This window comes from Lagopus muta, chromosome 15 (genome assembly GCF_023343835.1).
Source record: "Lagopus muta isolate bLagMut1 chromosome 15, bLagMut1 primary, whole genome shotgun sequence".
NCBI lineage: Eukaryota > Metazoa > Chordata > Aves > Galliformes > Phasianidae > Lagopus > Lagopus muta.
In genome coordinates this window covers 1,724,212-1,752,204 of record NC_064447.1, presented here as the reverse complement: position 1 = coordinate 1,752,204, position 27,993 = coordinate 1,724,212, and the positions used below count along the sequence as shown (strand labels likewise).

The 27,993-nt window shown below is 57.1% G+C and overlaps 1 protein-coding gene across 2 annotated transcripts; it reads right to left on the bottom strand.

The window, feature by feature from the left end:
* Positions 1–9: 9 nt before the first annotated feature.
* ABCA3 (ATP binding cassette subfamily A member 3) lies at positions 10–27,747 on the bottom strand. 2 transcript variants are annotated; one of them, XM_048961589.1, is made up of 31 exons: positions 27,674–27,747; positions 23,266–23,358; positions 21,067–21,331; positions 19,133–19,260; positions 18,836–19,001; positions 17,535–17,794; positions 16,821–16,937; positions 16,144–16,264; positions 15,424–15,597; positions 14,556–14,737; positions 13,259–13,405; positions 12,529–12,658; positions 12,007–12,161; positions 11,533–11,688; positions 11,031–11,241; positions 10,562–10,712; positions 9,858–9,956; positions 9,055–9,247; positions 7,924–8,227; positions 7,363–7,636; positions 6,687–6,891; positions 6,364–6,583; positions 5,992–6,150; positions 5,253–5,425; positions 4,925–5,059; positions 4,611–4,805; positions 3,863–4,050; positions 3,594–3,764; positions 3,309–3,496; positions 3,154–3,227; positions 10–2,812 (listed from the first exon to the last, which is right to left on the bottom strand). In XM_048961589.1, the coding sequence occupies exons 2-31, from the start codon at positions 23,317–23,319 to the stop codon at positions 2,681–2,683; spliced, it is 5,127 nt and encodes a 1,708-aa protein (XP_048817546.1). In that variant the 5' UTR covers positions 23,320–23,358; positions 27,674–27,747; the 3' UTR covers positions 10–2,680. The 2 variants fall into 2 exon arrangements, with proteins under 2 accessions (XP_048817546.1, XP_048817548.1); XM_048961591.1 differs by lacking the exon at positions 27,674–27,747 and adding an exon at positions 24,705–25,233.
* Between the last annotated feature and the right edge of the window lie 246 nt (positions 27,748–27,993).

The following is a 27,993-nucleotide window of genomic DNA, read 5'->3' as shown; positions in this document are numbered from 1 at the left end:
AAACCTATTAAAAAAACAAAACAACCAAACAAGCAAAGAAAACGCAAACAACAACAGCAAACCACAAAGCCAAGAACCTCCGGTCGGACGCGACGCACCGTGATATTTAAACACCTTTTTCAAGGCAACAGCAGCCCGTGCCCCTCTGCCAACCCCGAGGACAGCGGGAGCGGACCACAGCCATGCCCGGTGCGGGGCGGAGGAGCTGCGTGCGGCCCCGGCCGGGATTCCTTAAGTGCCAGTTCTGAGCCCGCTGCAGCTCCGGGACACTGCGGGGCGTGCGGGCGGCCCCCTTCCCTCCCCCCCCCCCCCTCCCCGCTGGAGGACAGCGGGTCACTGTAGCAGGACAGACAATAAAGCGCTGAAACTGCCTGTGGGTGAGAGGCTTGCGGCCGGGGACAGTTTGGATCCGGTGGAGCATTGGTGGCCCGGCGGAGGGGCGCAGAGATGGAGAGGTTCGGATCGTCCCTCTGCGGCCGCCCCGTGGAGCTGGAGGTGCTGCTGCCGGGGGGCTGAGCGTCGCGGCCGGGAGCTGTGCAGGGCTCTGCTATCTCTGCAGCTCTGTTATCTCTGCGGTCCTCACAGGGGTAAGGAAGTGGGAGGAGGGGGCCGGGAGCAGCCCTGCAGCACAGCCTTCATGCGGGACAGCCGCTGCAGGGGCTGCACCCCACGAAGGGCCCCGGTGCAGCTTTGTCCGGGCTGAGTCCCTGTGCAGGAGCCCCATCAGGTCCTTCCCAGACCAAGCCACGCAGGGCAGGGAGCCGCTCACTGAATGCAAAGAAAGCCAGAAAACACCCACTGGAAAAAAAGGAAAGCTTTATTCTTGTGGTGGGAACAACAACTGTACTGCAGCCTGGCGCAGCAGCCACAGCACTTTCCCAGGCTTCCCAGATGGTGCTGCAGGAGGGGGATCACGACAGGTAGCAACAGCAGCGCTGCCTGCTGACCGTGCCCCAGTGCAGCAAGTCCCGGTGTGGGCTGGTGCTACAGCAAAGAGAGGCACGGGGCTGCCAGGATGCAGGATCGGTGGTACCCAGGGCAGCACCTCCCATAAGCCCACACAGCCCCCCTGCTCCTACTTTCCCACTGCTGCCCCTGTGCAAGGCAAAGCCCCAGCAGCCCTGCTGCATCCTGCCATTGCCCTGTACAGAGGGTCCCAGCCTTCCTGGTGGCCCCAAGAGAAAGCAGCATTGCTTTCCTTGCGCTGCTCTCCCACATCATCCCCCCACCCCCCACAACACAGGGATGCTTGCAGAAAGCACAGTCGTTGTCCCAGGGGCTGTGCTCCCCTGCTGGCTGCTTGCTAATAACCACACAACCCCATGAAGATCCGGGGAAACTCTTAGTAACATGATGCACCATCATTATTTTTAAACAACATTAGGCAGAGGGAAAAAAAAAAAAAAATGGAACAGGAAAGGATGATTCAGTTACAGGAACAGAACAAAAACCCAACCCAAAGGACACCCCGACCCGACAATGCAATCACAGGGAGGGAATCAGCACCCCCTGCCATAAATATTAATTCATTTAGTATGTGCAATTGTGTGTAGGACTATAGTGCAAATAGCTCTGCATTGATCACGGAGCAGCTGGAGGCAACTGCCCGCAGGTGACACAGGGACCAGTTAGAGACAGATGAGAATCAACCGACACGTACAGAAAACAAACAAACAGAAAAGCAACGCAAACGCTGGGAGACGTCGAAAATAAATCCTGGGTGCTGCCTGCGGGCACTGCGCACAGCCAGGGCAGCGTGGGGTGGGGGGACAGGGAGCAATGTGGGCACAGGCTGTGCTGCAGTGCTGCAGAACACGCTGCAGGGCAGTGCTGTTGTTTAAACCTCTAACGGAAGCAGTGCCGAGGCAGCAGGCTGCACCTCCAACCATCGCTGCCCACACACGGAGCCCCGGGCTGTGATTCATCTGTGCCAGGCGCTGCTCCATGAGCACAGCCTCTCCCAGCACAGCGGGGCTGCGCCAGGCTCCCTCTGCCCCTGCTTTTGAGCAGTGGAGGCAAGAGGAGCTCCTGAGGTTCCCTTTTGTCACAGAGCCAGGCACGGTGGCACCGAGGGTTTTGGTGTCAAGGGAACAATCAGCATACGCTGCTTGTGCCAGCTTCCCTTCTTGCATCTCCATGCCATTAAGGCTGGGATGGGGGTTTTGCGTCCCCTCCCCCTGGCACAGTGCATCCCCATGAACCCAGCAACCATTCTGGATCTAAGCTATTGGACAGCATCCTGATAAACCACAAGCAAACCACCTCACAGAACACAACTCAATGTGCGCGTGGAGACCGCAGAGCCGCTTCCCAGTGTGCGTGACGAGGGGCAGGATGGGGGGGCACGGGGACCTGAGGCTCCGGCACAGCCTGCAGCACCCACCAGCACCCAGCCACCCCTTCCCCTGCTTGGAGGGCCTTTCTTTTGGCCACAGATGCGGGTGGAAGTGGCAGACACACACACTCATTTACACGTGTGCGCGGGCAGCTGATGCACACGGAGCCCTGTGCTCCCCATCGCAGGAGGTTACGACTCCATCCTCTCCCCCCTCCCCAGTGAAAATTTTCTTACATTTATACATTATTTAAGACACACGCTGATATATAAATTACTGTCTCTATATATACTATGTATAGGTGGCGGGGCCAGTCCATGAAGGAGGACGTGAAGGGCTCTTGCTCATTTCCCTCTGTCCTCTGTGTAGTGTTGGAAGCGAGTGAAGCTCATGAAGACCTGCTCCAGGGATATCTGGCTAACCGAATAGTCTTCTAAGCGATACTTCTCTTTGGCTTTCTCCAAGGCCCCAAAGACCTGCAGGGAATGGCACAGCAGCATCAGTTACTGTCAGGTACCCCCAGCATAGGAGTCAAGCTTTCCCCATGGAGACCATGGGGCAGGGTGTCCAACTCCATTAAGAACCACACGTCCCCTGGGTTGGGGTCCAGCAGGGAACAGCAAGGCTCAGACACTGCAGGCTCAGGTGGCTCTGAGCCCACCCAGAACCAGCGCTGTGCTTCCCAGGAGGGAGATACGGGTTGGGAAGGATGCAACAAGCAAACACAGCCCTTCCATCACCACTGTGCAAAGTGGCCACTCCCCCTCCTCCCCTCCCTTCTCTTCCCATGTATCACACGTGCTCCAGCATCCCTTACCTGCGCCCAGCTGAGGTTCTTGTTGGTCAAGTGGTAGTGCACCATGCCCTGGTGCTCGTGCTTCAGGACACTGCCTGCAAGAGACCAGCAGAGAGAGGCTGTGAGCTGTGAAATGGGGGAGCTCACGTACACACCCTGCCTAGCAGCTCAGGTACCTGGGAAAGTCTTCTCCACGAAGGCCTTGAAGGCCTGCAGCTCGCCCTCCTCATCAGTCCGCGTTTTGGCCAGCAAGGTGTAGCCACTGCCAAACTTGCTCTTCAGGTGCTGGGGGCTGCCCAGACACTTGAACTGCCCGTTCACCATGATGGCCAGCCGCGTGCACAGCGCCTCGCACTCCTCCATGCTGTGGGATGGGAGGGAATTGCTGAGCAGGGTGGGGGCAGCAGGACCCCCAACTCCGCCTGACCAGCTGTGGGGCCGGGCACTGCTGGGACACTCACCTGTGGGAGGTGAAGATGATGGATTTGCCACACTCCCGTGTCCGAGTCACCGCGTCCCAGAGCAGACGCCGGGCCACGGGGTCCATACCAGTGGAGGGCTCATCCAGGAAGATGACGGGGGGGCCACCAATAAGGGCAATGCCAGCACTCAGCTTCCGCTTGTTACCACCGCTGTGGGGGAGAGAGGGGAGCATTGAGCACAGGAAAGCCAGGCACGGCAGAATCCCCCAGCCGGGGGGAGCTTTCGCCCCCCTGGAGCCTCCTCTCACCTGTAGGTCCTGACAAGCTTGTCGGCGTGGGGCTCCAGCAGCAGCCCCCTCAGCATGTTCTCCACGCAGCTGCCGATGTAACGCTCAGGGATGCCCCGCAGCCTGGCGTACATGCTGAGCGTCTCACGGCCCGTCATGTGCTCCAGCAGGGCATCAAACTGAGGGCAGTAGCCGATCCGCTGCTGCACCTGGGGGCACGAAGAAGCTGAGGGGTTGGCTCAGCTGCAGCTCTGCACTGGGAGAGGGCCTGGCACCCACGGAGCTTTGCTACAAGGCTCAATATCACAGGGTGCCTAGGGCTGGCAGAGATGCGTGCATCCAGGGATTGAATCAAAACTCTGATCCGTGCTCAGGGTGGGTCAGATTGTGACTCATCTCTGGCCTTGCAATTGCCTGGGCAATTCTCAGCTGTCAGAGGTCTGGAAATCTCACTTGCCACCATCTAACTGCACTAGATCACATTTTCCACATAGCCATTTAGAGAGCTAAACAGTTTTAACGAAGCCTTTGCCACCCTCAGAAGGTTTGTGAGATTTCCCTTCATTTCATATCTGCTAGTCTCTTCTCCACAGGACTGCTTTCAAGTGACCAGATTAACAGGGAAAGCTGGACCAGATCAGACCACCACATCCCTGGTGCACCACATTGCCCCTGGCACCCACAGCCGTGCCCTCCCCAGGGGCACTCACAAGGGGCTGAGCCCAGGCAGACGTAGGACACAATGTGCTGCCCCTGCAGCCCTCCGTACCTTCTTGATGTTGGCCAGAATGCTGTGGCCATCCACGAAGGCATCCCCCGACGTGATGCTCTCATCACCCGTCAGCATCTTGAATGTGGTGGTTTTGCCTGCTCCGTTGAAGCCAAGAAGACCAAAGCATTCCCCTTTGCTGACTGCCAAAGAGATCCTGTCCACTGCCAGCAGGGATTCCCGGCTGTCATAGACCTGGGGATGGCAAGGTGTGAGCATGCTGGTCACATCACATGCAAGGCATCTGAGGGCACAGCAAGGCCAGCAGGCCGTGCTCACAGCACGGTGCTCCAGAAGGGCCACGTGCTCCTCACCTTAGTGAGCTCCTTGATGACCAGAGGGCTGCTCAGTGATGACAGCAGCTCTGGTGGTGACTCCAAAACCTTTTTCCTCTCATCTGCCACATCCCGGTCCTCAGGCAACACAGACACACTGTTCAGCAGTGCCACCTGAACACAGGGCAAAAAACCACTGTCACCTTGCTGCTGTGGGAGCAGCTTTGTCCAGACAGGCACTCCCAGCTCACGCAGGAGCCACTTGCTCCATCAGCCCTCTCTCAATAGGGACAGCACGCCTCTCTGCCCTCCCGCACGCTCCACAGGACCTGCACCACGTTGCTGCCTCCCACAAGCTTCAGCTCACCCATTTCCGCCGCCTGCAGATGCCACAGACCAAAGTTTTCAGTCTCCAGAGAAGGTTTGTCTCAATGAGGAAGAGGAGGAAGAGGAAGGAGAAACCCTGGACGGTCAAGGAGGTCAGGTATCGCCCGATCCCAGGCGACTCCCAGGAAAAGTAGTTCACCTGATAGCTGATATCTGGGTTGGAACAAAGTCAAATCAATCTCTACTCCAGGGAGAAAAGTTTCAGAGAAAGCTGGGAGTTCTGCCAGCCTCAGCTCCACCCCAGCCCACACTGGGATCCCTGCCCACAGCTCTTTCCAGCACTTCTCCCTGGAGGATTCAGCTCCTGACCCCAAGAAGATGCTCAGTGAAGGCACACAGAGGAGACAGGAGATCTATCAGGACTGGGTTGCCTTGGGAGCTCTGTGAAACCTTCCTTATTTTACATTTTCCTCCAAATCAGTAGTAAGAAAAAAGATTCCTTAACTAGATTGCTGTCACTATCAAATGCTCCTTCTGCTTTAAAATGTCACTGGAATTACTGCCCAGGCTGGGTTAAAGGCCCCGTGACACCACAGCCACCTGTTCAGGTGAGCATCTCCTCCCCAGGCACTGGTAGGGAATGCCAAACCCCCAGCCCTGCTGGTCCCACACCAGCCTTTCCAACACTCCCAGCCCCCTGCCCACCCCAGAGGGAGCCCAGTGTGGCTGCAGATGAGGAAGAGGGAAGGGCAGCAGGGGCAGGCGATGGGGGGACTCACTGAATGCCTTGCATATGAAGATGGCTTCAACAGAAGAGGTGCAGAACTGAATGAACTCATAGTTCTGGTAGAAGTCACTGATGCACTGACCCAAGCAGTAATTGGGTAAGGTGAGAAAGATTTTATCCAGAGTTCTGGAGAGGTCCACCAAGCCTAACTCTGAAAGAGGATCAACAGATTGGGTTTAGAGAAAGACCCTGATATATCTCAGAAAGAGAACCAACACATTTTATCACGTTTAATTGGTGAGAAGGGGCTGTTTAGGTTTTTCTGGTGCATGGGACAGACCCAGGATCTAAGTGTGACAGAGCCCTCTCAAGGGCTGTCTTCTTTGTGGTGGCAGGGCGCAGGGCTGGGCAGGGACTGACCCACCTGGGATGCTCATGATGGTGACAGCAAGGAAGGTGGCTGTGCCCGAGAGGATGTTGAAGATGGTGAGACGGGTGTAGGCTGTGGCTGCCACTGAGAAGAAGAAGCTGAGGAGGTACATAAGGGGGATGATGGCCCAGCCATAAAGGAGGAAGATCAACATCACATCGACAAGGTGGCTGTCTTGGGTGAAGGCTTGCACATCAAATGCTTGGAATATCACCTGGGGTGCAGCAACGTGAGGAGAGAGCACGTTTGTCTCGAGAGCAAATGATGCCACCCCAGCTCCTGCGACAGGAGGGATGAGGCTGTCAGAGGTGACTTACCAGCATCAGAGCACACGGAATGAGGAAGTTGATGATGTCCCAGAGCAGGGCTGACAGCCAGAAGTTGACCACGTAGACGCCGCTGACAAACTGGACGTGCTTGGCCTTGATGGCCCGCTCACTGACCAGCAGGAGAGCAAAAGTGCTGGCGAGCGAGGCCATGCCGTACAGCAAGTTGATGGCGATGGCAAACCCAGTCTGGCCTCTGCAGGGGAGCAGCAGCAGCGGTTAGAACAGCAACAGCGTGACAGACCAACGCTGAGGTTACGTGAGGGACAACACAGCTGCACTGCCCCAGCACACCACTGCCAGGTCCCACGCATCATCCCTCTGGAAGACATGATGCCCAGGCCCTGGCTCCATGGGCTGCACTGCCACACAGCTCCTCTGCCGTCCAGCAGCTGAGCTCTGCAGGGAAAGGGTCCCCAGCCACAGGCTGCGAGCTTCTAAAGGGGAACCCCCAACCACTGAGTTGTGTGTGTTGAGCTACAGGCTGCCAGGCTTAAGGCAGGTCAGTCAGCCACACAGCTTTGCTACCCTGCCTCCAGAGCGCAATCACAGCCACGCTGAGGTCTGAGAAACTCTTGTCTGAGTCTTCTGCCAGCACAATCAAGCCAATGTGTGCCAAACGCATGCTGTGAGCCCTAGCAGGAATGCAAGCACCAGGCAGACTTACTCCATGAGCTGGTCCTTGGCCTTCTCGGTGATGTTGCGGGGCTGAGGGTAGTTGGTGACTGTGATGGAAGCGTTGGGGCCCATCAGCACCCTGAAGACAGCATTGTCAGCCAACATGAGGGCAGTGGCTGGAGAGTGGTAGGCCTGGTTGTTGAACAGTGCAGTGACCACCGTGTGGTTGTCAACTCCTTCGAAGGAGGCAGCGGCGATGTAGTGCTCATTGAAGGCCCCCCCCTCCTCAGATGCTCTTGAGATGAGGTACTCCTCCAGGCCACCTGCAGAACACCACTGCTGTTACAAGGGGATTCCAGGCAAAAGGAAGGCGATTGAGGCCAACTGGAGAAAACCCCAGCAGCACCGACCCTTGTTGCCCACCCTGCCCTAATGGTGGCCACAAACACAGTGCTACAGAGAACACAGGTCTGCCCAGGGGAGGAGGGGCAGGAGCCAGCTGCAGTACCCCCCTGTGCAGGACATGATACCATAGGATATGCCAAACGGGACCCAGCCCTGGCAGGAAAAGCCCCCACTAAGCATCACCCAGTGCTCTGCAAAGCCTCACCTGGCACCTCCAGTGGTGACTGGTGCTGGGCATCCAGCAGCTCCACGAACTGCTCCGCCAGCTTCTGCGGCAGCCCTGAGGCGGTGGGGACGGAGAAAGGCACGATGGTCTGCCCATAGGGCTCCAGGGTCAGCCTCAGCATGGAGGAGTCCCTGGGCCCAGGGAAGGTCTTGGCCACGATGAGGGCGAAGGCAGTGAAGATGAGAGGCACGAGGAACTGCGCTGCCACCATCTTCCAGTTGCGCCAGCTGTACATGGCTCGCTTCATGAACATGGCATAGAACTGCTGGCAGCACAGGTAGAACTGGGAAGGGAGAAGCCAGGTCAGAGCCTGCCCTGCCACCACAGGCAGCCATCATCCTGCATGGAGGGTGTGAGTCCAAAGCCCCCTCCCTGTCCCTTCCTCTTCCATCAGTCCACAGCTTGCCCCACCACCTGCTTGCAGCAAAGCAGTGAGCAGGATAGTTGCTTGATTCAGTGCAGCAAGTCAGCTGCCCAAAATCCATAGCTTCCCAATGGGAAGCAGGCACTTTGGGGGCTAAGGTGCTAAATACCAGCTTCGGACAGGTCCTTGACCTCTGCTCGAAGCTCAGCACTGGAGGTTCACAAATGGGGTTGGTGCAGCACAGCAACATGTCAAAGCGGCCAGGCTGAGACACCCAGCCCATGCAAGCAAGCACCTTCTTTGCTTTTTAAACCACAAACATCTTTCTGTCTTTCTGGTTGCAGATATGCCCTTGAGAAGGACAAGGCAACTTATCACAGGCGTGAGGCAGCAGGCCGTGAAGGGCCCAGCGAGGGAAGGAAGATTGTTTTTCTCATCTCCCCGCTGGAAATGCCAAGGGATTTAGCAATAGCAGGTGATAAATGAGCAGGAATCATCTGGATATCTTCAAAACAAGGCATCTCTACAGTGAAGAATTAACATAAAAAGGATAGCAGAGACCCACCCCAGCAACCAACCCCAAGCAACTCTTGAAACAATGTGCACTGAAGTTTCAGAGTTTGCTTCTACATTCACAACTTCCAAATTACACAGGGTCAGACTGGCCTCAGGCAGGCTCTGTATGGTAAAACCAGTGCAGGGGTCCCACAGGTGCCATTCCTGTGGCACTGACACCCTGCACTCACCCCAGTGTTGAGCTTGATGCTGGAGCAGTCCTCTGTAATGAGTGCCCCGCTGTCATCTGTCATGTCTGTCATCCCACTCAGGCTGCTGGAGTCATCCATGGCCCAGTCGTTGGAGCGCCGCTCGTGCTGGTACTGCAGAGCAGGCAGCTGGATGGCCTGGATGTCCATGCTGGAGTCCACCAGCTTCCCAACCCTGTGCCAGGATGGAGAACAGATGGTGAGGCACCAACCCAGAGAGGATCAAGCTGGAGACCTCAAGAGACAAAACCCACACGTGCACACACAGCTCAAGTGCAGTTTGTGCCAGGTTAAGTTTTCAAACTTCCTTCTCTTCCCCAGGCAGCTGTTTTTCTCCCAGTCTGGGCATTAAGACATAGAACTCAGTAAAGGGCTTATGGGAGGAGAGTGCTGCCTGCATGAAGTTTCTTCCACAGTTGCAACTGCGGTTTGGCTTTTGTTCTTTTAATGCAATCAAAACTCATGTTCGTTTTTGCAGGGAAAAGGCGGAAGAGGAGCTTAGTGGGACTTCACGCTCAGATTTGGACTTCATGTTTCCAGTCACAGACCCCAGCCCAGCCCACACACTGCCCTGATCCCAGGCCCATACCCCTCATGAAAGCTCTCACAGAAAATGATTAAAGCACACGAGTTGTGCTGCCAGCCCTGAAGGCACCCTGAGCACCTGCTTCCAAGGACTGACCCTGAGATGGAGGACCAGCTCCTCCCCACGTGCACACTGCTCCTCCCACCAGCTGGACCACAGCCCAGGTCCCTGCTGCCATCCAGGCCTGCCAGCTCCCCACCTCAGGAAGACTTCCTCCATGGTGGTGACCGAGGCCCCATAGCTGGCAATGCCCAGCTCCTCCCGCTTCAGCTCCAGCTCTGTGAATAGGGCCTCAAACCTGCAAGGATAAATGAGGTGTCAGGTTTTGCTGCTCGCCCTTTCTGCTGGCATAAGGCCAGCTCCACCAGGCAGAGCTCCCCAGAGCTGGGTGGAGACACCATCCACAATGATGTCTTAATGGACAGCAGATAAAGCTGCACAACGTGGCATCCCGTATCCTCAGGCCCCAGATTTCAGCCTAGTCAGAGGAGATAAGAGATCTTACGATGCTCTGGGTGCTGCTTCTGCAGCATTGAGCCCCCTCCTCCCCCCAGGAGCAGATTTCAGGCTCCATTTTCTGCTGCTGCTTTTGCACAGGTAGCCTCAGCCATCCTTGTTACATCACGCTATCCAGAGACTCAATGCTCCCAGCCTCCCATACCTCATCCCATGCAGTCACTGCATGGCAGGCATGCTGGCGAGACAGCAACACAGCAGCAGACTCAAGAGAGGACCGTGGTGAGAGGAGGAACCAAAGCCACTTTCCCTGGACCAGCACTGCAGCTGTACCCTTGCATGTCCCCCTGCACCTTCCATTCCCAGCTAGCCCATGATTACAGCAGCCAGGCCTCAGTGTGCACAGGGGGATCCGTGCACAGAGGGAGGGCAGATGATGCTGTTTACCTGTGAGTGCTCTCTTTGGGCAGGATGAAGGACAGCTCTGCCCCAGCATTGCTCTCCATGGTGGCGTTGGGCACGTACTGACAGATGAGGCGGGAGATCTCCCCCAGGTTACAGTACGGCTCCTTCACCATCACCATGTGGTATCCAGCCCCTGGGAAGAGGGGGGAAAGGAGGGTAAGTCACAGCACAGCCCGGGCCAGCCATGGCTCTGAGGTGCTGGAGCACAGAGGGGCTTCTGAGCACCACAGGGCCTTGCTGGCTTTGCATGGGCTGCAGGGAACGCAAAGGCCAGTGAGAAGGGCTGAAAGCAAGTACAAAGCAAAGCCTTTTGCAGTACCAGCCAGCTCTGCGCAACTAGCTGTGCAGCCATGAGGAGTGAGTGTGGGTTCCAGCCTCCAAACAGGCCTAACAGCATGAAGGGGAGGGCAGGAACAAACACTCCAGCACAACCTGCCTGCTCCTTCCTTACCATATTTACGTTTGAGGAAGAGGGAGGAGCCGCAGCACTGCAGCTCGCCCTTGGCCATGATAGCTATGCGGTCCCCCAGCAGGTCAGCCTCATCCATGAAGTGTGTGGTCAGCAGGATGGTGCGGTTGCTCCTCTGCTGCTGGAGGAGGTCCCAGGTGGCCCTGCGAGAAGCTGGATCCATCCCTGACGTTGGCTCATCCAGCATCACCACCTGCACATCGGAGATGAGCGCTGGTCAAGAGAGGCACAGCAGTGCCAGAGATCTGCTCTGGATCCAGAAGCCCCGAGCTCCCAGTGTGCATGCAGCGGTCTTGTCTGGAGGAGTATCCAAGCAGCACAGCTGCTCCAGAGCTCTGGGAGCTCTGCCTTTCATGGCAGTGCTCCTGCCTCCTCCTTGTTGCCACTTCACTGGCCCACAACAGGTAAGGGACAACCTCAGAGACAAGAGCCCCTGCTGGCGCCAAGAGAAGGATTCTCAGTGAATCCCACAACAGCTGCTTGCCTTGGAGTCCCCGATGAGGGCGATGCCAATGGACAGCTTGCGCTTCATGCCACCAGAGAGCGCCTTGGTCAGCGAGTGCCGCTTGTCCTCCAGGTTGAGGATCCGCAGGATGTGGTTGATCTCCTCGGGACACTTGGAGGCTGGGTATCCCTTCAGCTGCCACACGAGGGGAAGGAGGTTAAGCACAGTTGCAGTGGCAAACATCCCCAGCAAAGATCCTTCCCACCTCATCAGCCACTGGCTGCTGAACCCGACCACAGCCCCCACTCCACGCACCCTCCCGCATGCAGGCAGAAAGGCAAGGCAGTACAGAGATGGCCTCTGCCTACCCTCTGGGCATCACCCCCAGCCTGCATGATGACAGACCTGTGAGCAGTGCGTGCTGCCACCCAGTGAGCCCCATGCTGCCCACCCACCCACCCCAGCACCAGCTTTGCATGCACTGCCAGGCAGTGCCCCCAGCACTGCACTCACCCCTGCATAGAAGTAGAGGTGCTCCTCCACTGTCATGTTGTCAAAGAGCACGTCGTGCTGCGGACACAGCCCCAGGCTGCGGCGGATCAGGACCATGTCCTGTGAGATCTCATAGCCGTTGATGTATGCCTGCCCACTTGTTGGGGAGTACAGACCTGGGAGGAGCGACCCATGAGCTTGTGTTGCTCTGCCAGACAGGCTGCAGCAGTCAGCCAGGACACAGAGGTGTCAGACTGCCTGTGACCTGCACAGCCTCTGTCCTGGTGTCACCCTGGGGCTGATCGCTCAGCTCCCTCCATCTCTCCAGGCAGCAACACAGCTCCCAGCCATCCCCATCATAACTGCACCATCTCATCTGACAGCTCAGTGAGCCCAGGGTGCAACAGGGAAGAACAAAACCCCTCCCCAGTTGAAGAGATGAGGCACAGCTCTGCTCCCCCAGGAATGCCACAAGCCCTGCCTGCAGGGCCCCAGCAGCTGCCCCTGCCACATGCCAGCCCCATGGCAGCTCACAGCTCCTACCTGTGAGCATGGACAGAGTGGTGGTCTTCCCAGCACCGTTGTGTCCCAGCAGGACAGTGATCTGCCCTTCATACATGTTAACCGTCAAGTCCTTCACTGCCTCTTTTGTCTTGTTTCCCACTTTGAAGACCTGTGGAGATCACATTAACAAGTTGATGCTGTATTCACAGCGAGTGCTGTCAGATCTGCTCCCTCTGCACCTCCAGGCAGTGCAAGGCCATGATAATCACTGCGGTTGGCATTAGACAGCAGTGTCCAGCAGGCTCAGTGCAGACATCACTCACTTGTGGGTACCAAACTTCAGTCCACAGCTAAAAGATGCTAGCTCTGGGAAAGGTCCCTCCCCACACTACAGGGCCTGAGGAGCAGAGGGCAGCAAACATGGGTAAGCTCCCTGCAGGTGGCAGCATTCAGAAAACCAACGACACCATGCAGTGGGCAGTGCTGTTGTGTGGGTGAGCATACACCATTCTAGGACTGCTCTTCCTGGACCACCGTGCTCCAGCACTGCAGGGTGAGGCTGCAGTTTGCCCACAGCCTTACACAGCGAGGATCAAGGCATGCTGCAATTCCAGGGTACTGCGAGGCTGCTTGAAAAACTGTAGCAGGAAAAGACGTGAGTTGTGCTCCTTGCAGAAGCTATGTGGCCAAGAGCTGCCCTAATGCAGAAATAGCACTGGGGGGCACAGGACCAACAGCTGCCCTAGTGCTTGTGCTGTGAAGGTAATACCTTGGAAAGGTGCTTGATTTTGATCCCTGACACGAGGTCAGCAGGCTCCTCCTCGATGTATTGGCTCTTCAGGGCTTTCTCAGGGTCCTCCTCCTCCTCCTTCTCTTTTCCAATGACAGTCCTGGGTTGCCCACACCAGTAGGAGGGCTGACAGGAGAAGACAGAAAAAGCCTCAGGCACGGGCCCACACCAACCCATTCCCCACTGCTCTGCCACACAGGTGCCCCACTGCAAGGCTGCTCTTCCTGGCCCATCAGATGCTGGGCAGTGCAGGCAGAGTAACCAGAGGGCAGAGCTGCACCTCCTGCCATCCCCTGGCTGCCTCTCCCTGTGACTTTTCCCTGTCTTCATTTCCACAGGAAAGGCCAATGTGGCAGCAAGAAATAAAATTGCTCAGGGAGAAGCATCTCGCCCAGAAGAGCCTGAAGAGCAAATGCAACAAATAACCACTCCAAAAAAACCCTTGCATCCTGTAACAGAAATGGGCTAAAGTCCAGTGCTGCAGTTTCACCCTTTTGGACCTGGCTTTCTAAGAACGAGGGCAACACAGCGACGTGCCCAGCACAGGGCAGCACTGAGCTGCAGCACAGTATGACAGCCTTCCAGCCCATGGGGGCTTTTGACAGCTGCATTCCTGCTTCACCAAGAGCTCTGCACAAGTCTAGCTACAGAAAGGGAGTTGAAACCATGGTGCAATAAGGAATTGAGAGAGAAGGAGGAAAAGCCTCCCAATGCTTACAGTCAGAAGCGTTGCTGTCACTGCGGCTCAGGGGATTCCGTCACACAACAGTGACAGGCTGAGGATGACACCAGACCTGGTGATGGCACCGGGCTGGCAGTGACAGCACCACAGCTGATGGGTGACAACCCGCAGCCATATCCCCCCCTGTGGCTGCTGGTGATGGCTCGGGGCAGACCCAGCCAAACCTCACTGCTCAGGGCAATCCCAAGTGACCACCTGCTGACTCCCACCCCAGGCTTCTCTCTAGTGCAGGGTGAAGAAGTTAATGCTTTTCTCTCATGTTGGGGGCATGGAGACAATATTAGTAACACCATGCGTGCCAAGAAGTGTCGGGACAAAGACTTAAAGCCAAGAAGACCTGCAAGATGTACGTCACATCAAAAAAGCTGACTAGATCATTCTTCTAATGAGGACACATAGCAAGCACCTCGAATTCTGGAAGCTGATAGTGCCATTGTTTCACTTTAGTCTGACCTGCTGCATTGGCAAAAAGCAGGGAACATCATCAATCCGTGCCATAAGCCCTGCTGGGAGGGGTGTGTAAGCAGTGCTCACCGTCAGGAAGAAGTACCAGGGCTGAGGCACGCCGTACTCTCCTGGGAAGACAGCCTCCACATACCAGGCCACCAGGCCATAGAGCACTGAATCCAGGAGCAGCATCCCCAGGACTTGTGCCAAGGTGAAGTTGTCATCCACGCTGACAGGTTTCATGAGGTCCCTCCACTGGATGCCAGTCCCTGCAGGGACACAGGACGCTGCTCACCTCTGCTGAGGGAGCTCATTCATCCCCAAGAGGAAGGAGCAGAGCAGAGTGCATTCCCAGGCTTGTAAGATAGCACTGCCTGCTCTAACTCACTGCTCCACAACGAAAGGCACACACGTGGCCCCACAGTATCCATTTCATACATGTAGAGAAAAAAAGAGGAGCAGAAGCATACTAAAATCTCAAGGTTCCCACTCCATTCCTTACACATCTTTCATCACACCCCCTGCAATTGCCCTGGGAGAAACCATCTCATCTGCAGTCGCTGCCCCTCCACCCCTGCAGGCTCCTTTCAGTGACACTGCTCTGCAAAAACACTGCCTTTGTTGGAGCAAACAGCAAATTCTTATTGACATACAAATTAGAGAACAACAACAAGAAAACAAAAAACCAACACGAACATTGGAAAGGAGGAAATGCAATTAATTAGCATCCTTTAGAAGAAAATTAGCTTTGCCATCAAAGTGTCTGGCAATAGCCCAGGCTTCATTTCATGACTGTCAGACACATGGGTTCAGAGGGGCAGAGCCCTGGTGCTGCTCAGAGCTGCAAAGCACCCAGCAATCACCTCTCCTGCTCTTGCTCCGTCTCTGCCGAACTTCCTTCTGCCCCCCAACTGCCCATCCAGACCCACCCTGGCAGAGAGGCTCCTGTGCTCACCTTTCCCTTCAAACATGCCTATGAGCTGTGCTCCCATGGCCATGGCCACGTTGGAGATGAGGCAGGATGCCAGCTTCTGGCTGTGGGACATCAGGTCGTAGCGAGGCGAGATGAAGAAGTAGGGGATGTAGGAGAAGAAGTACAGGAAGCCTCCAGCAGCAGCTGCGACATTTGCTGTGAGCACAGAGAAGAGCAGAAGGGGAAACATCAACCACACATTGGTGCTGTTGAGCATTTCTCACCAGCTTGCCACCCTTGGAGATCCAAGCTTTTGGAGGAGCTGTGGTTACAGGCGGATGATGACTCGCCCCAGCCCCACAGCAAGGCTGAAGTACCAACCCCACAGTCAGCATTGGAGGAGGCTCTCAGCCCAGCCCAACCCAGCACACCTTGGGGTCACAGCAGGTGAATGAGGCCCCAACACATGAGCTGACATGGATTGAGAAGTGACAGTACACACATCTCCTGCCAAAGCATTGTGTGGAAAACGCAGCCAAAAAAAAAAATCAACAAAAAGAAGGGCCCCAGCTCTGCAGTCAAAGCAAGTTATTCCACACGCAGCAATCTCAAGCGGCTCTGGAGCTGGCCCTGCTTTGGATGCACCACTGACCTCCCAGTATCCCCAACACCCAAATCAATCCACAGTTTTACAGCACAGCTCCTGGGGATGGCATGGTTGGCAGACCCAGCCCTGCAAGGAGGCAAGCGGGGAGGACTCACCTCTGGAGAAGAAGGTGCTCACCATGAAGTTGAAGGAGATGGTGGAGATGGAGAAGATGGCGAGGAAGGTGAACACCAGTGTGGGGTCACTGCTAGTGAGCACAGCTCCTTGTTCACTCACCTACAGAGAAAAAGCAGTTACCTCTGCAGCTGGCAAAGCTGGCCATGGCTGCAGGCACACGGGCATCCCATACCTAATGGTCTCCATGGTTAAAGACAGATGTAGAGGCAGGTAGGAACACCCTGGCCCTCTTAGAACAGTCCAGAGGGAGGAAACAAGGGCTGTCCCCGTGCAGGGTCTATGAGGACACTGTGCTCTGCACCCAGAGAGCCACCTCGTGCTTCTTGTGCCACGGGTGCACAGCGAGGGCAGCCTGCATCCCCCGAGCATGTAGTGCTCAGCAGTGGGACAGGTCTGCTCCTCCTGGGGGAGGAACTGCTGGCAAAGGCAGCTTTGGGTGCAAGGTTGTCAATTCACACCCTTGAAGCTGAGAGAGACTCAAATGGGCTCTCAGGTACCCTCTGCAGTGCTCAGGCTCTGTCCACCCAACAGCTCCAGGCTCTGAGGCACACGTATGAGGCCTGAGTCACTGGTACAGACCAACCTGTGACAAAGGAGCCCTGCCGCCCTCGTGCCCCATCAGCACAGAGCTTCTGGCCTGAGGAAACACACTCACCTTGACACAGAAGAGCACGGTGACAAAGAACACAGACACCAGCAGGAAGAGGAAGAACATGAGGAACCAGGCGCTCCAGTGCAACCAGTTGCTGAGGCCCATCATGTGCATGTATTCCTGCAGGGAGGTCACACTGTCACCCATGGCTGAACTCACATGACCCAGGCAGGGGGATGCAGGCACAGCAAGGGGAGGTGGAGACTCTCATTGGAGTGGTACTCAGGAGCTGAGCTGAACCAAAGCACAGCAGGAGGGGCTGGCAGCAGAAGGGGCAGGACAGCCTGATCCGGCTGCAATGAGCACTGCATCAACTGAGCTCCCTGCTGCCCACATACACACACACAAACACGTACATAGCACAAAAACACAAGTTTCTAAATTTAAAAGGCCAAAGCCCTGTTTCCCACATGCTGAACTCCTGCACCGGCCAGAGCTGCTCCTTGCCAAGCTGCCCTTCAGCCTGCAGTCTGGCCAACTGCTCCTGGCAGCAGGATTAGCAACATTCCTCCAGGGCTTTGCTAACCCGCTGCTGCCAGCGTGCCTGCCCACCTCCATGTGCTGGCTGCAAAGCTGCAAAGCCAACGGGGATTCTGTCATTGCCTGGCTCATTTAAGGGGTGAGCAGCTCAGCGTGCAAAGTACCTGCAGCAACAGCAGTGAGTGCTACTGGCCCCTGGCCCACCACGCCACAGGAGGTGTGCAGCCCCAACATTACCTTCAGCTTCTTCTCCTTCTCGTGCACAACGGCACGGACGATGTTGAGCGAGGTGTAGGTGAAGCTGAGCATGAGCAGCAGTGGGAGCTGGTTCTGGATGGCGAGGACGAAGAGGTCGTTGACATAGGACGGGTAGGGGAAGCGCTGCACCACCACGGTGACGTTCTCCAGCAGGCTGGGGGCAGAGCTGTTGGTGTGATACTGCATGATGGCCCGATCCACGGCATGCTGCACCGCCAGGAAGCCCTCCCGGATGTAACCTGCAAGGCAACAAGATGGGGAATACAAACAGGCACTGTTCCTGGGAAGCAGAGAACAGCACAGCCCCCTTGGAAGAGAGGCAGCTGGTATGGGAGGGACTTCTGGGGAAGAGGAGCAGGAAACGTTACAAGAGCTTGTAAGAAAAGCAAAACCAACACAGCTGTCGTGGCACCACCATTCCAGAGCAACTGAAATCTTCATTTAAAGGCAGGGGGCAGAAAACCTCAACATAAACTGCAACCTTTCTGCACGCATGCTTTTGTTTTCCTAAGGACAGAGATTCTTGGTCATCATCAGTCACCAACACTGCCACTGAGCTCAGCTCACACGTGGTCCTTTTTTGGGATGTATTTTGGTGAGGGGGAACACAGCCCATTGCTGACACATTTGGCTTAAACATTTTGTGCATTAAAAAACAAAAAAATCTTTCACTGCTTTTTAACTGCTCTGCTTTTATTTGGGATTTCTGCCACTTAAAATGAAGCTCAGATTCTGTTTAGAAAGCCTCAGATGAGCGTTTTAAGAGGTGGTTGCTTAAAATGAGCTGGACAGATAAGGAAAAGATGAGAATACGTAATCACTAACAATGTTTTTAACTAATTTGCTAAACAAATATTGTAATGAGGGAATTGACCTTAGCTTCTGGTCACCCCACCCTGCAAAATATTTGAACTAGGAGATATGGTCCTATCGTTCTCAAGTCTATTCACACTGATGAGTGAGTCTGCCTGCTCTCTCAATCCTTTTCTTGATGTCACTGTGGAGCCAGAAGGAAAACTGGGAGAAATAGCCCCTTTGCAGCCACAGAGGAAGCTCCCAGGATTGAGAGCAGGGCTCTCCTGGAACCAGTGCCAGTTCCTGCAAGGCCCTGCTGCCTCCTGCTCAGTCTGAGGTTTGGCTTTCGTTAAAAAACTGTGCCCAAACCACAGAGCTGAAGTCTTTAAACAGCATGAGAACTCCTAGACGGTTTGGGCTTTTACCATTCAAAAAGCATTCAAACAGAGAGAAGAGCAGCATCCAATGCCTCCCGACAGCCCTACCCGGCGTTCCGCCATCCGCAAACTTGGCCTCGCGGGGCCCAGGCAGCTGGAAGAGTGGGAAGAGGTAGCTGGTGTGCCAGTCCCGGTCCAGGTTGGGGTTCAGCCCCGTCTGCTCACTCCGTGGGGCGTTCCTGGGGCTGTACTTGAAGCGCAGCTCATAGTCCACCTGCCAGGAGAACAGCGACGGCCGCGTCAGGCTGACCACAAAGGCACAAACCTGGGTTACGCTCCCGGAGCGGCTGCTGTTGAGCTGCTGGGAGGGCTGCACGCAGAGCGCCCCGGCCCTGAGCTGCTCACCTGGAGGGGCAGCGGGTCTGTGCTGCTGCTGAAGTGGTGTTTGAAGATGACGGCAGCCAGCACGCTGCCCGAGCGGTTGTCCCGTCGGACGTAATCCTCAAACTCTCGCTCCGAGGCGAAGCCCTGGGCTGTGGGGCAGGAAAGTTGTGAGCAGGGTGCGCGTGGGCACAGAGCAAAGCGGTGCTGAGCTCCCAGCTGCGATGCTGGGCAGGAGGGATGCACCCCAGGCACAGCTGGAGTGTCCCAAATGTGGGAGGTGTGGAATCCGTGCGGGACGCAGCCCTGCCATCCCCAGGGACAGAACCAGAGTCCATAGAGCTGGAAGGGACCTTTACAGACTATCTAGTTCAACTCCCTGCAATGCACAGGGACACCACAGCTGGATCAGGATGCCCAGGTCTTGATCCAGCCTGGTCTTGAAGGTATCCAGGGATGGGGCATCAACCACATCATGGGGCAATCTGCTCCCGTCCACCACCACCCTCACTGCAAAAGACCTTTTCCTTACATCCAACTTAAATCTCCCCTCTTTAAGCTTGAAACCATATCCTCTTATTCTATCACCACATACCCTGATAAAGAGTCTGTCCCCTTCTTTCCTGTAGCTCCCCTTTAGATACTGACACGGGGCTCTCAGCCTTCACAGCCTTCTCTTCTCCATCTGCACATCCCCAGCTCTCAGCCTGTCCCATAGGAGAGGTGTTCCATCCCTTGCATCATTTCTGTGGCTTTTTTCTGGATGCACTCCAACAGCTCCGTGTCTCTCCTGTACTGAGCACTCCCCATCTGGATGCAGTGCTCCAGGTGAGGTCTCACAGCACAGAGCAGAGGGGCAGATCCCCTCCCTCGCCCTGCAGGCCACAATGCTCTGCATGCAGCCCAGGATACGGTTGGCTGCCCAGGCTGTGAGGGCACATTGCTGGCTCGTGTTCAGCTGCCACCCACCAGGACCCCCAGGCCTTTCTCAGCAGGGCTGTGCTCAATCCTTTCACCCCCCAGCTTGTACTGGTAGCGAGGGCTGCCTCAATCCAAGTGCAGACATTGCAACTGGATAAGTTGAACTTCACGAGGTTCACCTGAGCTCACTGCTCAGCCTGTCTGGGTCTCTCTGGATGGCACCCCATCCCCCAGGTGTGTTGACCAGATCCCACAGCCTGCTGTTGGATTTCCTTTCACATTATCTTCAGTTTGAAACATGAAGTGCTAAAATGTTCTGGGCAAGGAAATTTCCGAATGCTTCATTGTGAGGAAGTGACAGCCACTTTCAACTATTTTAAGGCCATAATTTTCTAGATAGGAACTGTAACAAGATATGACAAAAATCAGAGCTATAGTTTTCGTGAAACAAAAATAAAACCATTGCCTTGACATTCTGACAAAACTGATGCATCCTTGGAAAAGAGCATCTGCACCACCAGCAGACAGCGGTAGGACAGAGGGAAATGATTTTAAATTAAAAGAGGGAAGATTTAGGCGAGATGTGAGGAGGAAATCCTTCACTCAGAGGGCAGGAAGGCGCTGGCAGTGCTGCCCAGAGCTGTGGGTGCCCATCCCTGGAGGTGCCCATGGCCACAGAATGGGCAGCAGAGCTGGGGGGCACAGCCCATGGCAGGGCTGGGGGGGGCCCTTCCAACCCAACCGTTCTGCAGTCCTCTGATGTATCCACATAAAAATTCATTAGGGAATTTCCAGCCAACCCACCCATTCCCAGGATGGAAGGCGGATTGATGAGGCATAAATGAATCCCGTTTGGATGCCCTTTGTCCAAACCTTTACCCAGATTCTCCCTGTAAGACCAGGCCGCTGGGCACAGCTCTGCTTTGGGCACCTCAGCCCAGCTGGCAAGTTCAGCCCTCAGAGCGCTGCCACCACCCCAGCACTCAGACCCCAAAAGCATCAGCACCCCCTGAGCACCTCTGCACAGCTCTGCTCACCTCGGATGCTGATGGGCAAAGCTCTCTCCACAGCTCTGGCGACGCTCTGCACAGCGCTGCTGTTGGAGGGGACGTACGCCAGCTCCCAGGGGTTGCTGGAGTGTCGTCGGTAGAAGAAACCTGGCAGGTCATCCACGGACAGGGACGGGTAGATGGTGGCGTTGGGGTGGCTGACGGAGTGCACGCGGTGCCTCAGCGCGATCAGGATGGCAGCAAACAGCAGCGGCAGGCAGATCTCTATGATGGTGACCAAAATCTGACGTTTCTGAGGGGAAGCCGGGAGGGAGGGGTGGAAATAAATGTCGACGTTGGAAGAAGGGAAAGAAGATCCCCAAAATCACCCTGCGCCTCAGAACGCTTCTTGAATCTGAAGCTCAGTTTGGGGCAGCCAGTCTGCAGCAGCACCCTTCTAACCCAACTACTCTGTGATTCTACGGCTGTGCCCCATTCCTTGGCCCCCAGCCCCCACAGGAGCTGCCTCCCAGACACTGCAAGCTTTCCACTATCTGCTATATTGCTCAGCCTGTGTGTTAAATAGCGTTTTAAGTGGGCTTTTCCATGGCTGCTGGCAGACAGCAGTGCACCGCTACGGGAGCTCAGCCCCGTGGGGGATGGAGGTGGCTGCCATGCTGTGCCCCTCCATGGGCAGCAGATCCCAGTTGGCCCAAACACCGGAGGGGAAATGGGACACTGGGTGGAGCTGCACCCCCTGTGCTTCCTCCTGCAGCACGAGCTGCCAGCACCCCAGCTAATACACCTCATCCAGCCTCAACCACTGCAGCTACAGCTCCTGAGGTTTCTCCACACGTGCCCAAGGCCAGAGAGCCTCAGTGGGAACCTGGTGCTGTGCGTGCTGGCAAAAGCAGCAAGTGCTCCAAGTGCTCCTGCTCAGACAGCAGCAAGGGGCACTGCAGCCTCTGTCTGCCACAGGTGGGACAAGAAGGGCACAAGCAGCACCAAAGAGGTAATCTTCCCAACGTGGCCACCTCCGCAGCTTGCTGTGTCTCCTCCCTGCCTCCACTCCAAAGCTGTGCTCCAAGGCTGCTCCTTCAGATCTGCCAACACCAACCCCTGACTGGTGCTGCACATTAGGTCAGAACCTCACAGGCTCTCTATAGAGTGGAGAAAGGTTTTGTTTTTCAGATGGGAGGAAAACAGTGAGCAAGCTGGGCATTCAGCTCCATCTGGTCATCACCTCCAGCTGGTCCCAAGGGGATCAGTGACCACTGGGCACCACGTCAGAGAGAGGGGCACAGCCCCAAGTAGGAGCACAGGGTCAAGCCCAGCACCACAGCAGGGCTGGCAGGAAAAGGAGTGCTCCAAAGGCCACGCTCATAAAAGCGAGCATTGCAGATGTCTGATGGTTTTATAACGCAGCTCTTGCAAACCAGCTGCCTTCTGCTGATTTACAACCAAATTAACCCTCTAATAGCCCCTTGGACTGCCTCCAGAACAACTGCCTGACTCTGTGAACTCAGCAGCTAGCACACATTTACCAGCATAGCCTGGTGCTACTGCACAAGTCACTCAAACTGCAGTGCTTCAGAGGCACTGGGGACACTCATCCATAATCATACAGCTCTGAGCAAGGCGTGTCCTCAGCCCTGGGCCCAGCACCCAGCTTCACAGCACAGCTGACAGCTGTGGAGCTCCATGCCTTCACCGGGAGCACATCTTCTGCCAAAGGCTGAGCATCCAGGAGTCCACAGCCCCTTCGTGGCACTGGGGGAGGCCAGCTCCTGGGCAGCGAGCCCTAAGCTCCCTAAGCCCCTTAAGCAACCAGTTGCCATGCACAAAGCTGGGATGGGAGTAGATGCCAGGACAGTATGGTTTAAAGCAGCCCACGCATCCCTAAAAGCTGCTTCTGAGGACAGCACAAACTAATCGAGAAAAACCAACCAGGTCACAGTAGGTTTACAGCAATCACCACCTCCAGAGGATGTCAGAGGGTTTGTGAGACAGCTCAGAAAGCCACTGTCACACAGGAGGCCACGTGGGTTGTCCTGCCTGTGGGAAGTGAAGCTGCACCCAATAAAAGTGAGGGCAATGGTGAAGTGTGGAAGGAAGGGGATGGGGACAGAGCAGCAACGCCTGCTCGTCCCTCCCTGACATACAAGCACAGGAACCAGGATGCTCTGCAACCCCTGCTGAGTGACATTTGGTGGTGCCCAGGTGCCTGAGCGCGCCGTGCCAGCCTACCTGCAGGATGTAGTTCTTCCAGAGAAGCAGCCCAAACTGCCTGAGAACAACCATCCTCCCATCGGACGGGGACCGCCGCCGCTCTGCAGGACTCTGTGGAGAGAAGAGAGCAGTGACCAGCGTGCTGCAGACCTGAGCTGCCTCCCCATCACGAGGCCCCACAGCCTGGCAAGCTGCTCAGCCCCAGGCTCACTGCTTGTGGAGGGTGGGGCAGAGGATGCTGAGCCCCACAGATTTCACCTGCACCCCTGCAGCAAGGCAGGAGCAACAACACGAAACCCCCAGTGATGGCATGAGCAAAGCAGCCACCTCAGTGCATCCAGGAACATCCCATGCCCCCGCAGCCAGGAGGGCAGCTCTCCCCATTCCCAGCCTGATGTCGCAACAGCTGGCTCAGCCCCACAAGAATGGAAAATAACTCCACTGTTCCCTCTGAAAGGGTCATTAAGAGCCCTCAAGAGCCAGAGGCGCCGTGGTTTCTGGTGCTGCCCAGTCCTGGTCCACAGGACCCTGAGCAGAGAGATATGCAGTGAGGGAGCTGCTGGTTGGAAACGCAATCTGTGAGCACTGAGATGTTGTGGTCACAGAGCCCAGACACACATGGGATGCTGCAGCCACCACGCAGACTGTGACACTGCAGTGGGCACAGCAGGAGACAGCAAGAACGCTTCTGCCCCATAGCCTTGCCCCAGCACTTCCACTCACTGCTGGGGATAGCAGGGAAGCTGCTGCGTAGCCCTGGGACCCACATCAGGCAGCTGCAGCCTCTGTAGGGGTCCTTTACCCAGCCACAGGCAGGGAGACGTGTTTGTTACAGAGAGGGAGCATAGAAACACAACACCTGCCCTGACGAAGGCCATGAAACCTCTTGTAGCCCATTAATGTGGGGCTGGTTAAGATTTCAGGCTGCGCCTCTGCTTCCTGCATTGCGAAGGCTTCACAAGTGCTGGTTGTGCAATGCCAGCAGTGCTCTTCCCAAACAAACCCTCATGCCAGGTGAGAGGCAAGGGTGAGAAAAGGTCTGCGCCCTGCAGTGCTGCACCCCAGCCCTTCCCTTCCCTGGAGGAACCTGCAGCCCTCAGCCAGCCCTGAGCACTGAGGGGCTTCCCAAGGAAGTGCTCCTGCCCAGCTGTGCTGACCTCGTGCTGCAGGACAGAGGAGGAAGCACAGCCCTGCTCACGAACTTGGACTGTGCAACACACCAATCGTCTGCTGCACAGCCCTCAACCCACAGGTCTTTGTGGCAGGCAGCTGAATTCCCTTCAATCTCATCACACGCAGCAACTGGGACAAAGAAACGCGAACCACAAAGCTGAGGGCAAGAAACTCTCAAGTCAAATACTGACAGTGTGCAGCTGTGGGCTGAGAGCAGCAAATCCCCTTCCCACAGCAGCACCCCGCAGCCGTGCTGCACACACACATGCACACACATCACCTACCAGCCACAGGAGATGCTCAGCAGCACGTTTCCAGCTCTGTCAGCACGGTGTCAGCTCCCCAGACCCCACCTGCCCATGCTCGGATCTCGCAGCGCTGCTCGAGCAGAGGCAGCCAGGCAGCCAGCTTGCTTTCAGCAGATGCTGCACAAAAGCACGGCTTGCAAACACAAGGCCAGCGCTGCCACACGGCCTGCAGGTGCCAGGCAGATGGAGCGAACCCTCCGCCGTGCCGCGGCTGAGGCTGCCCTGCCCACGGGAGGAGGGAGAGGTCCCTCCCAGCCCCGCAGCCCCACCACCAGTCAGCTGAGCAGCAGCGGCCAGCGGGAGAGAGGGAGGGAGGAGAGGCGGCTGCAGGCACAGCCCTGCGATGGGGAGGAGGAGCAGGGCAGCGCTGGGGCGCAGATCCTCAGCTCCCATTGCCGGGCGATGCGCTCGGCTCCAGCCGTGCCAAAGCACGAGCTGTTCTGTGAGACCCACGGAGGTCTGGCTGCAGCCAGCGAGGGATGCCTGCGTGCCATGGAATCATATCATAGAACGGCCTGGGTTGAAAAGGAGCACAGTGCTCATCAGTTCCAACCCCTGCTGTGTGCAGGTCACCAACCAGCAGCCCAGGCTGCCCAGAGCCACATCCAGCCTGGCCTTGAATGCCTGCAGGGATGGGGCATCCACAGCCTCCTTGGGCAACCTGTGCCAGTGCCTCACCACCCTCTGGCTGAAAAACTTCCTCCCTCCTCATATCCAACCTAAACCTCCCCTGTCTCACTTTAAAACCATTCCCCTTGTCCTATCACCATCCATGTCACAACGTGCCATCAGCACAGCTCCAGCAGCTGGGTGCTGGGTGGGATCCGCGCAGCTCTGCAGGTAACACAGTGAGCACTCATGTGCCCAGCCCGCCCTCCACATCCAGCCCCTGAAGCATCCTCCTGCCCTGCCACATTCTTTACCATCCCCAATTCAAAGCCCAAATGCAACCTCTGAGCAAAACCCACCAGCCTTACGAGATGCAGAAGACCCCCACAGCAGCGAGCAGCAGCTGTGCTCGTGTGTCCTGTGCTGTGCAGTAAGCAAGAAAAAGCAGAAGAGGTCTGCTGCAGCAGCACAAAAGGCACCTCAGGTACCACCTCTTCCCAGCAGCAATAGGGAAGGAACAGCGAGGGGACTTTTCATCCTACACCATCTCATCTCCACAGGCCTCTGGTCCACACGTACCCTGTGAGATGATCCCTCTGCCACAGGAAAGCATGGGACTCCCCCAGCCCTCTCCAGACTTTGACCCACGCAGCCAAGTATGTGGCTGCACCCCAAGCACAGCCAAGGAGCAGAAACATCCATCCTGCACTTATCTGAAGGGCATTGGGAGCCAACTGGGGGGAACTGAGACCCTCCGTGCTCTGTTTCTGGGGCACAGCAGTGTGATGAAGGGCTGCAGCCCCTGACCTGCATCCCTCCTGGGGGTATCACGGCTCCCAGGAAGCACCAGGCAGCTCTCAGTAACACCAACACTGTGCAATATCAGCAAACTTCATTACAGCCAACCATTTTTCCACCCTAACAAGTGCCCCAAGAAAACATCCTCTGAACCTTCCATTCAGCACAGAACAAAAGCAAGAAGCTCAGTTACAGCAGCAGCTCCTCTGACAGACATGAGTGTGAATCCCAGGTTTGGAGCACCCACAGGAATGGATTTTTCAACCTAAGCATACATCAACCTGAAGGGAAAACCTTTCTTTAGAAGGCACTCCCTGGCCTAGAGCACAGTGCCCAAAGGATCACAGCACAGCTTTGGTTGGAAGGGATCCTAGAGATCATCTGCTTCCAACCCTGGGAAGGGGACACACAGCCAGTGTCTGTGAGAATCACAGAACGGCCTGGGCTGAAAAGGCCCACAGTGCTCATCCAGTTCCAACCCCCTGCTGTGTGCAGGTCACCAACCAGCAGCCCAGGCTGCCCAGAGCCACATCCAGCCTGGCCTTGAATGCCTGCAGGGACGGGGCATCCACAGCCTCCTTGGGCAACCTGTGCCAGTGCCTCACCACCCTCTGGCTGAAAAACTTCCTCCTCATATCCAACCTAAACCTCCCCTGTCTCAGTTTAAAACCATTCCCCCTTGTCCTATCGACTGCCTCCACAGCAGGATATAATCTCCGTCCTCTGCCAATAACCCCTTTCTGCACGGGGTGCTGATGGATGCTGAGCACACAGGTGCAGCTCGGCTCCCCGAGCTCCGTGCTCGCAGCAGGGCACGGCCAGCAGCACCGGGCAAAGCCCACGTGTGCCCGCAGCCGGCGGTGGTTTCAGAGCTCTCGCCGCATTTTTGCTCCTCCGACGCACCGTCACCATAGAAACTCAGCCTGGAAATGGCAGACGCGGCTTTTTTTAACCTTCCCCCGGCTCGGGGAGGGAGCATCCACGGAAGACGGGCGGCAGCGGCCGCGTCCCCAGCGAGGTCTGCCCGGAGCCGGAGGTGATGCAGGAAGGGAGAGGCTCAGCGGGGAGCACCGAGCGGCTCCCGGCACAGCAGCGCAGGGCCGCGGCAGCCTCAGCCCCGACCGCTGAAGGAGACGCGGCGAGCCACGCAGCGCTGAGCCAGCGGGCGGCCTGCAGCGCGGCCATGGAGCGCGGCGCACAGCCGGGAGCGCACCGCACCGCACCGCCGGGGCAGCGCAGCCGGAGCGGCCGGACGGCGGTGCGCGACGGGCGGCGCGGCAGCTTCGCACGGCCGAACCCCGCGCTCGGATCCCGCACCGCTCGGCCCCCCCGCCGGAGCCGACCGCACTCGGGCGATGCGGGACGCGGCTCCGGGAGCCGCCCGGTACCGAGCGCCGCCTCCCCGGAAGGCCGAGCTCCGCCCGAAGCCGGGCCGCGGAGCGCTGCGGGATCGGACGCGGCGCGGAAGCGGCGGCGCGGGGTCCGCTCGGTCCGACCCGACCCGGCGCCCGTTCCCCGCATCCCGGCCCCGCACTCACCGGCCCCCGCCGAGCGGGCGGCTCCGGCCTCAGCGCCCCGCCGGCCCCGCCGCCATCCCGGGCACCGCCCCGCGCACGCGCGGCACCGCAGGGGGGGGGAGCGGCTGCGCGTGCGCGTGCGGGCGGTGCGGGGCGGGCGTCGGGCCGAGCGCGGTGCCGGGCCGCCCTTGGCTGCTCGGTGGCACCGCGGACGCCCGCAGAGCGCGGCCGGCCCCGGCCTGTCGCCCTTCCCCGCTTAGCGGAGAAGCGATTCGTGCCGCTCGCCGTTCAGATCCGTCCCTGCGGCGGCTGCTCAGAGCTGAACGCCTTCGGGAATCGCC